Genomic DNA, 11,948 nt, shown 5'->3' on the forward strand with positions numbered 1-11,948 from the left:
AGATATCTTCTACGTTATATACCTCGATAATATTCTAATCTACTTAGAAGAATACGAACTATATATAGAATATATTACTAAAGTTTTAGAAGTATTAAAAGAATATTAACTACCGGTTAAGTTAGAAAAGTACTAATTCTATAAGTTAAGCGTAAGATTTCTTAACTATATAATCTTATAAGATAGACTATAGATAGACCTAGAGAAGGTTAAGAGTATACTAGAATAGCTAGAACTAGTAATACTTAAGGAACTATAAGCGTTCCTAGAATTCACTAACTTCTACCGGAAGTTTATTAGGAACTACTCGCGAATTATAGTACCTCTAACGAATCTAATAAAAAAAGGAGTCGCGACCTTTACTTTAATAGAAGACGCTTAAGAGGCGATATAGAAACTAAAAAAGGCGTTTACGGAGGCCCCGATCCTTACGATCTTCGACCTAAACCTCTAAATACTTCTTAAAACGGATATATTAGACGGCGCGATTACTATAGTCCTAATATAAGTAGGATAAGATAAAAAGATAAGGCTAGTAGCTTACTTTTTAAGAAAAATAATAGTACCTAAGTTAAACTATAATATATACGATAAGGAGCTACTTACTATTATTAAGATACTAAAATATTAGAGAGTATACCTTAAAGGACTAAAGTATACGATTAAAATATACTTCGACTATAAGAACCTACTATATTAGAATTTAATTAAGGTTCTTAACTAAAGATAGGTAAGATAGGCGGAAATACTCGCTACTTATAACTTCTAGATTTACTATATTAAGGGTAAAGAGAACGGTAGAGTAGATACCTTAAGTTAAAGGCTAGATTATATAGTAGATATTAAACTAACGCCTATATTACTATAATAATGTAACGCCTAGACTTACTTAGATAAGAAACCTACCTAGAGTATATAGCTAGCTAGGTCCGCTTCTTTAGGAAGCGTAGTTAACCTCGTTTATAAATAATCGAGTTCCTCTCGGTTAAGTACTTTACGTATAGTACCGTACACTATACTCTTAGTTTCGTCTCTACTATACCGTTCTACTACTATATTACTAAGTAAATCACCTCGGGTTTACTAAGGACACCTCACGTATAAAGCATCTCGTAACATCCTTCTCTCCTTATATCGTACGCTCCTCCGTAAGGGATACTTAATGTCTTCCCCTTTCTCCCTTGTCCTTCCTCTTTCGTATACGCCTTACGTTTCCCTTACCTTTTGTCTCTCTTCCTTACCTTCCCTTGCGTACGGTGTCTCAGTTTACCAGGATTCGGTATCCCTTGCACGGTACGTGCCTCGTCTAATCAGGAGGCTGCATTTTGTACAGGTAAATTTAGCCAATCAGGAGGTGGCGTTAGTCCTAACGTTAGTCTTGGCGCTGGTTCGTCAGAACCGAGCCTCCTTCTGGGTTCAACCCATCACAGAACCTATCTATTACCTATCTAGGTAATCCTCCGAGTCCTTCGAACACTTCTTATTATTATTTAGAAACTAATCCTCTAAGAGGATCTTTAAGAAAACAACTCTCGAACCTAATGTCCGAGATCCAGCTAATTAGGAGGTAGGAATATTTACCTGTACATTATACAGGTAAATTACGCTAGTTACGTGCCAGCTTACAGACCTCCCCATTACACTGTACATCGAGATCAGCATAATATATCTTTTACCCTTGCGATAAAACGGCTGTGACGCACTGTATCTTATCGCTTCGTTGCAGTAGCTCTTCCACGGTATTCTAAACCCTCCTGTTAACCTTATGTATTGTCTTACTCGCGCTACTAGACCTGTGATTTACGATCAGCTCCCGAATGACTCGCCTGTTAGAGGAGGAGAGAGGGGAGGACGAAGGCTCGAAGGAGGAGTAACTTCTTCTTCATCGTGCGTCGAACTACTCATCATAAACGACTGCGTATATAGGCGGTGTTGCTGTTCGGTAGAGGTTTATTGACACTCTTTGGGACAAGGCCAGTTCTACCGCGTCAACGCGTCGAGGCACCGCGGGGTATTCTCGGCTATTCTGACTAGGTATCAGCATCACGTGATCATAAGAGTCCGCTTTCTCTACCGAGTAGTCTAGAACATTCTGAGCGGCCTGCAGGCGCGCAGAGATATTGCGACTAAGGACACCTCCCACTACAAGATTTACAGTCGTGGCGAGGCGCAGTTATGAAGATTGATATTTGCATGTCAACAACCAAGGTGTGGCGGCGAGTGGGAACGCTTCACTTGCAATACCAATACCGAGTAGCTTTACGTTCTCCAATCAGGAGTCGCAACAATTTATGTCGCTCACTCCAGACAGATGTAGATCGTCTTGTCAGGTATGGGAAGCATTTGGCTTCTGAGAAACACTGCTCGTAACAAAAAAGTCAAGAGATTGTGGAAGAGAAAACACCTGGGATCATTCAATACGACTAAGTACTACTTAGCCCGACTCTGCTCACATGTGCTGGTCTGCCAGGCTCTGAAAGAGCCTCCTCCCCCATCTCCGGTGAGGAGCCCCATGGACGTATAGGGAACGAGGTCTCAAGAACTCTTCTGAACGGTAAGGTTGCCATGGTCGTCGTGCTTGATGGTCACGTCGTTCGGGAGTTTCGTGAAGTCAACGGAGACCTTCATGCCGATCTTGGTGACATCGATGATGTTGCCTGGCGTGTAGTCACCGAATGTGACCCAATAGGTGTTGGTTGGCTGGATTTGATATTGAACATGGGGCTCTGGAACGAAGGTCACTGTCGGTCCTGTCTTTCCCCCGCCGGCGGAGCCGCCCAAGCCAACCACGTAATGGTCTAACCACGAGAAGGAAAGAAATTAGCTTGAGGGTGGAAGGAATATGCTGTCGAGTTCGGCTTACTGTTTTGCGCATCTTTGGTGGTAAAGCTTCCGTCAGTGTCGATCTCGAAGGCATTGACGAATGAACTGTCAGCCGTCTTCGGGCCGAATTGAGGAACCTGGTCGACAACAGTGAAGGGCAATGTCGTCCCCGGAACCTGCGTTCCGTCTGCGTTCTGGATGCCTAGGGTAACTGGGGCCATGCCTGCTACGGAAACGGTGACTCCATCGGCAGGTGTACCCTGAGCTGAACCACACATGGCAAAGTATTCTGTGCATCGCTGTTAGTTCATGTACAGGAGTGACGGCGACACTGAAAAAGGAAAGGAAAGAGACTTGCGCTCGAATATGCTGACAGAGACCGTCTGGCTGTCGGCTGCACCTTTGTTGACGAAGACATTTTGCCAAATCTTATTTTGGACTTTGCCTGTGACTTTGGGTATCTCGGTGAAGAAGGCATAGTTCTGCTGGCTGCCAGAGTTGTTCACCACGTGGATTGTGAATTGATTAACCATCTTGTCGGATCGAAGGCTAAGTCGCAGGTGCTGAGATTGTTTCAGTCAAGTGGAAAGTAGTGATTGCTGTTGTTGACGGAGCAGAAAAGCGTCGACACAGGGAAGGCAGCCATATTTATATACCCTTGAAGCGCTGAACGCTGTTGAAACAATCGGCACGCGGTCTACCCGGTTGTGGCATCTCTGTACACGTTTCTTGTTTTCTCGCTGCAGGGCCCTAACAGGCAATGGCTGTTGGAAGCGAGGTTGTTCCATGGCGAGCTGAAAAGTTGAGCATCGAGCACTCCATGCACACATTGTGTGGTGTCGATGGCGTAGCTGAATGCACCTTTGGCCAGGCCACATCCAACATGGCCAGCACTGTGTTCGATCCACAACGGGAGACGGTGAGTTGACATGAACATGACCAATCAAGAAAAAGAGAGGACGGGCATGACATGTTCTCATGCTGGATGCTCTTGCGCCTTGTCAATGGCCGTGGTCAGCCTCAGATGAGACCTCCGGCAAATGCTTGCTTTCATTTGAGGCCAGTTCCGTTGATCATAGGTCTGCCAGCCATGAGCTCGAAGTCAATAACCATGTGCAATCTCGTCAACCACATCCTACCACAGCCAGCCATTGCAAGTATGCTCTCGAGGTAGAACCGACGTCGCGGACAGGCAACAAGCGGTAGGCTTTGTCCAATGAGAATTACATCTGATCTAGCATGAGACAGAAACATTCCCCCCGTCGCCAACAAGCTCCACCCCGTTTGTGCAGCTGAACTGGACCCCGTTTCGCCTGTATGCGGGGGGACATGACCATGCTGCGAAGTGGCGCACTTGCTTTCGAACTGGATCATGCTATTTGCAGCTCCGGGATCAACAGGATATGAGCCTCTCGCCCGTCTTTTAGAGCCTAGACCTCTGACACTCACATATCTCAGCTTGCGCCATCCGCCATGTTCTCAACGAAACGGGCTACAAGGCATGATGATCGACTTCAGTACACTCCTGTCATGTGCCTCGCTGAACCGGACATGCCTCCACAAAGCTCCGCTGTCCTTGTAGAGAAGTACAATCACGAAGGGCTTTCAGCTCGTATTGGACTCCAGCTACAACTGAGGCGAAATCGGGTTGCCAAATCTAGACCACCTTCGCATGAGATTTTAGGCGTCGACTGCGCCTTCTTGATCTGATTGACCGTCTCTTGCGATCTTTGCCGGTCTGGACCTCGAGTCTTCCCGAGAAACAAAAGGGGGAGACACTCGACCTGCCCTTCTGATACCGCATTGATCATTGCTCAACTCTTGCCATATTCGTCGTGCAGGATCAAACGCGGGTCTTTCAAAAGGCGGAAAACATGACGCGAGATATCCCAGACGACTTTACCGCTGTTCTACCGCCAACATGGATCATTACCATCAACAATCAGTCCAGCCAGAGTCAAAACTACGCAATCTTTTCCGAGGTGCCGCTGATTGACAGCTCGACCAAGCCTGACAAGGTGTACAACAATGTGATTGCAGTGGCCGACAACGTCTCTGCACACAGTGGCCTGGGGGTCTTTGAAATCAGGAAACAGCTTCAAGCTACATGCGGGAGGCTTGTTCTATCCGGTGGCGACAATTCGACCCTGTTCAGCGAGAATAGCTCCAATCCGCCGGATGTGGTGTCGATCGTCGAGGTCGTTGACAGGTGTTCAATTACTCTAGGCAAGACCCTTCCCGATGGGACGGATAGTCCTGGAACGAAATGTGTTGTCCAAGTCGCCAACAATGAAACGCCAACGTTCAAAACCCCGTCATTGACAGGAGGCAAGGCTGGGGCTTTTGCAGTCCAGACAGGCAATGACTTTACCAGCCAAGACGCTAAGAGCAGTGAGCAGCCTGACACGCTCATTACCCGATGTTATCTGACGTCTTCATAGTGCATTACTTTGTTGGATTCGGATCATCCATGAACAAAGACGTCGGCCCATTTGCGATGTTCGTGCCGGCGCCGGTTCAGACATACCAAATCACCCCACAGGCAAAATTCAAGATCCTTGTTGCTGATCTTCTGCCCAAGGCTGTTCTCACCGATGCCCAGAAAGCTGCGGCCGCGCTCGAGATCGATTTTGCTAAACTGGGAGTCGATGCTGTCGTGGTTGTTCACGATGACAACAACAATCTCACAATTCAGAAGCCTGGTCCAGACCTAGGCTGAGTGGAAGAAAAAGGTGCGAGTCTCATAGTGGTAGCCGGGGTGGGCAGCAGCCACCTTCAATCATAGTTCTTATTAAACTGCTGCAACAAGTTGCTCCATTTGATTCCACTGAGGACCTCATCGATGGCCGTATCCAGAGTCAGTTTCAAATCATCCTTGAACACGAACAAGCGTCCGTCGTCCGCAGCCCACAAGTAGAACTTGGCATTGTTCGCCGTGAGGAGATACATCTCGCTGTTTGTATCTTTCAAGATTGGTCTCAAACCATCGATAGCAAATTCATCTGCCAGGTTTGATTTGCCAGGGTCGAAATAAGTGTCGAGACTCATATCCTTCGGATCATTGCTCCAGGTATAGCCGGCTGGGTAGTTTTGACCTAGATCGACAAACACTGGTTTGCCTGGCAGCGGCCGAGGTGCCTTGTTCTGGTCTCTTGCTGCTTGGACGCTCTGCTCCTGAAATCATCAATTTGAGGTGGCCAGCGTTGGTTGGGCAGCAACTCACGCTGAGCTCAGAAAGGGCCGGAGGGTTTGACATTGCGCCTGGAGGGGGAGAACTTTCCTGCAGCTTTGTGAACGACGCGTGGAATGGACAAATCACATGATACGTACAGCCATCTTCAGATAGGTCTTCAACGCGATTCCACCGTCACAAGTGATCCTCTGCAAGCTTGCTTGACAGTTTCCAGACGACTCTGACGATGGCAGCTTTTGAAGCAAAAACGATTATTGCCGTACCAGGAGACCAGTCCCTTACCGGTGACCGCGAAAGATGGTTGACGATGCGCAGCGGGGTCAGGAAAAGTTCACTGCAACCCGTTTGGTGAAAGCGCCCCCTAGCGATGAATCACATGCGGGAATTTCACAACACGCTCAGCTTGCCTCTTGTTTAGGTGGCTTGACCGAGATCTTGAGGCTGGCTGTGCCTGCCAGCAGATGACATGGGTTTGTGCATCAGATGCCAGGTTGGTTGGTTGGTTTGCGTCTTAGATCGGCTAATATATCACTGTAAGCAAAAGATGTGGTTCCGGTTGTTGCTGCAGAATTAGACAACACGGTCTAGGCCACCAAGGTCAATTAGTGCATTTCGACTTGCAGCAGGTTTGCGCAGAGAAAACATCATCCGCCTTAGCACCCGTGCTAGCGGGGCACCTAGCGGGTGTCAAAGCATCTGCACAAGGGGGTTCCCCGCAAACTTTGCCAAGACAGCTACCTAAAAAGCACCTCCTGCGTGTGACACGTTCAGCATCTGTAGGCCCTCATACCATGCATGCCTTGTGAGATTGTTACACAAATCAGCCGAGCTCTTCTACATTGCGGATTCTTTCGAGGGTATTTCCCCGGAGTACGAAGCCAAGGCCTTTACCGCTTGTAGCTAAGATACTTCTCGTATGCTTCCGCTGCAGGCAAGTAGGTGATCCCAGAAGGATGAGACGTGTGAGCCCTCATAAAGGCTCAGCCAGCTATATGCTGATGAACTCTATCCGTACTCACCGTGGCTGGAGCTGAAGACTGCATGAATGATAATGACGCCGGTGACCGTTACCGTGCATGGGCCCCCCACCCACTTCACACTGGCTGCTGATGTGAACCGGGCCTTCCCCTCGAATCACTTTCTCAGCAAATGACTATAAGCTGAACTTCTATACTCACTGTGCCATGGACAGACAGTCCGAGGCTTGTGCTATCACAGGTAGCCACTCGAACGAAAGTGGGTACACTCACTTGACCAACTGCCATTCCCCGGGGGGGGGCTTTGGCTGTTGGAAGGCACCTTGCTATGAAGACACTCCCCCAAGCCTTATCTGCCTCGACGGAGGACTATCATCTTCGCATGAAAGATGCTTCCTAAAATTGAGCATCAAGCTTTGAACACATTGTTACCTGCTGCACTGCTGGAGCAAGATCGAAGCTTTAGGCCTCGCGCACAAGAGACATCCACCACTGGGTAAACACGGCCGATCCAACTGACATCCAGCAGGAATACTATCCAACATGGCCAGCATCGACTGGGACAATTTCACAGCATTTGCGGGAGCAGGACTCTTACGGTCAACAATATTGCGGCCCTCTCGAAACGCAGACGGGACTCTAAATCTAGAGCAAGATGTTCTAGGATTCTACCAGTGGCTGGACATCGTGCGCCGGACTGGGCTCCCAGGCGCAGATGCCTGCGGTGTACCTGAGAATCGACAACAAGCTGTTCGCGACCTCTTGGACGGATTCTTTCCCACTGGGTAGGTCTTGCCAACGCCACGCGAACGTCTCAACTATGCAACGTATCCTCTGGTCATTTCAGTGGACTCTAGCAAATGGCTCCCACAGGGGCTTTGCTATATTTTGAAATGCCTGCCTGGCTTCTCTGCTCTGATCAAGAGACTAACGTCGAGCAGGCACGGTACCCCCGAAGGCCGCGCAGAACCAATCCGTGTCCTAGATACCCCTAATCCGGACGGCTCTCGTACAGCGCAGCCGATGACGGTCCACCTTGGTCCCCAGGACCTCGCCCTCCAGATCATTGACGGGCCGTCAGCACTGGCCTACGTCTTCAGCGTCGTGCAGCCCACTATTGCAAACCCCCAGTGGGACACTTATTTCCTACCATTGCTTGTCTTCTTCAGCAGGTTTTTGTACCTGGCATATGTATCGCCTTCGCCGACTGGAGGGACCGGGCCGGTACATCAGATTTCAGATGTGCCCTTCATGAGTTGCATCATGTATGATGCTGCATCTGCGCCGCACCCTTCTTACATGCTCGGCAGTACATGGGCCCTCAGCTCGAGTGTCGGTAGTGGAGTGAGTCTGTTCTCGCCTAATTCTTGTCGTTCTTGTTGCCCCTTTGTCCCCGAGAGAGCGTTCTGTCAAGACCCTTCGTCTCCGTTTCAGTTCAAAGAACGCTAATAACGTGGCTGGAACAACAGATGGTGTCTCGTGCGGCCCGTGAGCCAATGATTGATGGGTGGCGGCGGCAACAGTTGCTGGAAGCAGCTCTGGCCAACAATCATCCGCCCTTGCCTGATCATCTTCCCGTGGAGCCCATCGCATTGCCTGCACTGGCAGAGGAATTGTACAAAGACTTTGTCGGACGAGGACTTCGACACCGCGCCGCGCTAATCCCGGCCGACACATCGAACCTGATGTTTACGACGATCTCGGGTGCCTTTGTCGCTGCCTACGCAGCTCAAGGAAGTGGGGTGTGCGTGCCCCTTCGTGCTGGAAATGTTTTGAGCGCGACGCCTACCCGGACAACCCTGTTGACACTAGCTTCGAATTTGGTTCAACAGAGGTGGTCACCAACTTTCAACCCAGCATCGCCGGCATTCTTGCAAAGCCTGCAGGACTTCTTACACCATTTCCTGGTACCTCACATGTTTCCACCTGGGATTCCTCCAACTCGGCCAAGTTTGATCCTCCCGGAGATCACCATAGTGCCTGCGTCAGTACAACCTTTGATTCAGACTCAAATGGCCACCATTTGGACAGCTTTCGGCACTGCTGCGGTCACCAGGCTGACTGCCTTCTTCAACGATCGAGGATTCTATGGCCCATCAGAGTTGCGTTGGACCCCCTTTGGAAGGTGCGCCGAGACATATCCTTTCGGGGTGGTGCTGCCCAACTATTTTCCAGGTATCGAGATGGCACGGATTCGTGGCTTCGCGATCGAGAACAGGGAGGTTGGTGCGTCACTGCAGCTTGAAGCGCATTTCAATTCCGCTCAGCTTGACATTGCGCCCGGCACCACAAATCGCAGCCCGTAAGTCAACCCGCGCCCTGGATGGAGTCTGTCAAAGTTGTGCTACATTTTCTGACGTCAATTTCCATCAGGTACCGTTACCCATGCCGTAACTGCACAAGTCTCATACCTCTGTGGACTATGGCGCCGAGGCAACCGCCATGCCCCCTGTTCAATGCCACGCCAGGGCCTACGTATGATGCCGACCTGATTCGCACGCCGAAGACACGGACTCCGACCTGAAGATTTTGGGCATTGTTGTCACCGCGGCCGTGGGGAAAGGTGGCAGCTGCATCGTCAGCTCTTTACACACTTTCTATTTGTTAAAGCATGCCTACAAGTGGGCAACGGTGCAGTATCCCCAACGTTGCTTCTTCTCGTGTAATTACGTGCTGAGGGACCTCCCAACTTGAGCCTTTTCTGTGCTACCTTCCAACGTCCATAATTTAGCTCCCTTTTTTCAAACTAAATGCAGCTGTTTCAAGGTTTTGCGCTTTCTAGAGCTTGTGCGGGTGTCACACATTCTCCCCGCTTTCCCCCGGTCACTAGCACGAGGAGCTGTATCTTTGATTGGCTATTCTAGGGAGACGCAACAACTCAAGTGCTTAAGCTTCCGTTTGGTGGCTGGCCGGAGAGCCTCAGGACGGGCATGGTGATTAGCGGAGAGCAACCTACGTGGTGGCTGGCTGGAACAAAATAGTATGATGAGGCTGTTCTGCGCTTCATTTCACGCCCATGGCTGACCAAAGATAGAAGGCCAGGCCTCCCAAGGCTCGAAGCTGCCAAACAATTTTGACAGAACACCAAACACAACAAAGATTCCATTCAATCGAGGCTAGACACAGTGGCAGTATGGGTGACGGTAACTCCAGCAGAATTTGTCCCGCAGTGTTTTGCTGAGGCTGTCGGAGCTTGGCCCCTACAAGTTTACTACTCAGCCGGCCATGAAATGAGAGATGTTCCTTATCCCCCCTTTATCTGAAGGATGTACGACAACGTAGACCCTATACAACTAGTTGACAGGATCACCACGCATCCTGGCCTTGACCCGAAGGGTGCTGGAGGTTCTCTGCCCAGGGGTGACTGAGCATGTAGTCGATGATGATGGGCACCGACCCTTCGTGATATTCGTAGGGCGCCCTGTCGTCCGCATTGTCTCCATTCTGCCAATGAGGCTGCGACCAACCGACAACAACAACCTGATTGTTGTCGCACCAGACGGGGACCATCTTGCTATTCGAACCATTGTACAAAATGGAGCCGGTGAAAATCCAGAATTTGACTTCCTTGCCAATGGCTCCGATGGCCCAGCAGGGACGACCCTTCTCGACGCCGTCTGCGAGATCGCACCACGCTTCAATCTGCATTCGCACCGCCCTCCACCGCGCGTTCGAAGTGTAGTTGTTGGGTGAACCTCGTTTTGCCTCAAAGTAGATCAATGGATGGTCTACCGTGTCGCATTGGTTCCCATTTTGGCGCAGCTGCGACACCAGGAGATCAGAGCGGTTCGACTGAGTGTCGAAATCGTTTGGATAGGCTTCTGGAGAAATTTGCCAAGGTCCATTGTTAGGATTGTGTGTCTTGTTGGCTTCCATGGCTTCTCTCAGAATTGAGTTCCACAGTCCCGAGACTTTCCATTCCCGGAGGAAAAAGGTGTTTGTGTATATGGTCTGTTGTGCCATGACGAAACAAGGGGAGATGGTCAATAAATAGTGAACAAGCTGTCAATGAATCGCTTCAGAGGGAAAAAGAAGAAGAACAGCAGAAGCCGAGCTTTGACAACAAAGTTCAACAAGACTGCGAGGGAACCACGGGCGATAAATGCACCGTGCGTGTTTGATAAATCTCCACGTTCCAGGCCACAGCAGTGCATCTCAATCAGCCAGCCACCATAACGCGACAGCCAGCCAATGCACCAAAACGCCCAGCTTCGCATCATATCAGTGCCCGAGCATTACGTGTGCGGTATCTGGCATCTGGTCGAGCCCTGCCGATTTTGGACATTCGACTGAATTTGGGCAAAAAACTCAAAGATCCTGTCACCAGAGCGCCAATTCTGATTTTCTGACTGTCAGACGCAGCAATCCTGGAAAGACAATCTGCCTCATCCTGCCTCCTCTAGACCTAGCAGCCCACCTCGCTGTAGTCCCTGCTGTCGTTATTCAAGCTAGGTGACGATGTCCAGGTAGAGGAGCCAAAATAGGAAAGGGTGAGACAAAGGTGTGGTGGAGCACGGCTGCGCAAAGGACAAGTTTGGTGCCCAATTGCAATAGAGATGGTTTTTGTATCCAGCTTTCATTCCCAATGAGGTGTCTGTGGGTCTACATTTAGAGGAGATGGACCCGTGCATAGCTCACCTGGCATTATGTTGAAGCAGGACGGTCTAGGTCCACCTCAACGTCCGTGGGCGAGGCTGCGATGCATTTCCCCGCCGCGCCACGACAACCATAAACGGGCAAGGAAATACGCTTTGCTGCACCTCAGCTGAGCCAAATGGTTGGGGATAAAGGCAGCCGCCGAGCTCCAGGCCTCGTTCGAACTTTTCAGCGTCGCCATGCACACATCCCGTTGGCTAGACGCGCATTGCGGGATAGCGCTAGACATCAAAGGGGGAGGGAATACTCTGCGCGAGAGTGACCCGCCGTGCGGGCTATAATATCTTTTCGAAAAATGC

At 49.9% G+C, this 11,948-nt stretch overlaps 5 protein-coding genes across 5 annotated transcripts; 2 read left to right on the forward strand and 3 right to left on the reverse strand.

Annotated features, from left to right (window-relative positions):
• Positions 1-2,535: 2,535 nt before the first annotated feature.
• AYO21_11978 (hypothetical protein) lies at positions 2,536-3,356 on the reverse strand (the record flags this gene model as incomplete). Its single annotated transcript, XM_022661828.1, has 3 exons — positions 2,536-2,798; positions 2,864-3,122; positions 3,198-3,356. The coding sequence occupies 3 exons, from the start codon at positions 3,354-3,356 to the stop codon at positions 2,536-2,538; spliced, it is 681 nt and encodes a 226-aa protein (XP_022505858.1).
• A 1,341-nt stretch (positions 3,357-4,697) lies between these two features.
• Positions 4,698-5,542, forward strand: AYO21_11979 (hypothetical protein; the record flags this gene model as incomplete). The annotated part of the gene is made up of 2 exons (XM_022661829.1): positions 4,698-5,214; positions 5,265-5,542. 2 exons carry the CDS (start codon positions 4,698-4,700, stop codon positions 5,540-5,542), a joined length of 795 nt encoding a protein of 264 aa, XP_022505859.1.
• Positions 5,543-5,598: 56 nt separating this feature from the next.
• Positions 5,599-6,079, reverse strand: AYO21_11980 (hypothetical protein; the record flags this gene model as incomplete). The annotated part of the gene is made up of 2 exons (XM_022661830.1): positions 5,599-5,997; positions 6,047-6,079. The coding sequence occupies 2 exons, from the start codon at positions 6,077-6,079 to the stop codon at positions 5,599-5,601; spliced, it is 432 nt and encodes a 143-aa protein (XP_022505860.1).
• Positions 6,080-7,536: 1,457 nt separating this feature from the next.
• AYO21_11981 (hypothetical protein) lies at positions 7,537-9,299 on the forward strand (the record flags this gene model as incomplete). Its single annotated transcript, XM_022661831.1, has 3 exons — positions 7,537-7,778; positions 7,935-8,337; positions 8,463-9,299. 3 exons carry the CDS (start codon positions 7,537-7,539, stop codon positions 9,297-9,299), a joined length of 1,482 nt encoding a protein of 493 aa, XP_022505861.1.
• A 1,000-nt stretch (positions 9,300-10,299) lies between these two features.
• AYO21_11982 (hypothetical protein) lies at positions 10,300-10,956 on the reverse strand (the record flags this gene model as incomplete). The annotated part of the gene is made up of 1 exon (XM_022661832.1): positions 10,300-10,956. The coding sequence occupies one exon, from the start codon at positions 10,954-10,956 to the stop codon at positions 10,300-10,302; it is 657 nt and encodes a 218-aa protein (XP_022505862.1).
• Between the last annotated feature and the right edge of the window lie 992 nt (positions 10,957-11,948).

The sequence above is a fragment of the Fonsecaea monophora genome (genome assembly GCF_001642475.1).
Source record: "Fonsecaea monophora strain CBS 269.37 chromosome Unknown Scaff202, whole genome shotgun sequence".
NCBI lineage: Eukaryota > Fungi > Ascomycota > Eurotiomycetes > Chaetothyriales > Herpotrichiellaceae > Fonsecaea > Fonsecaea monophora.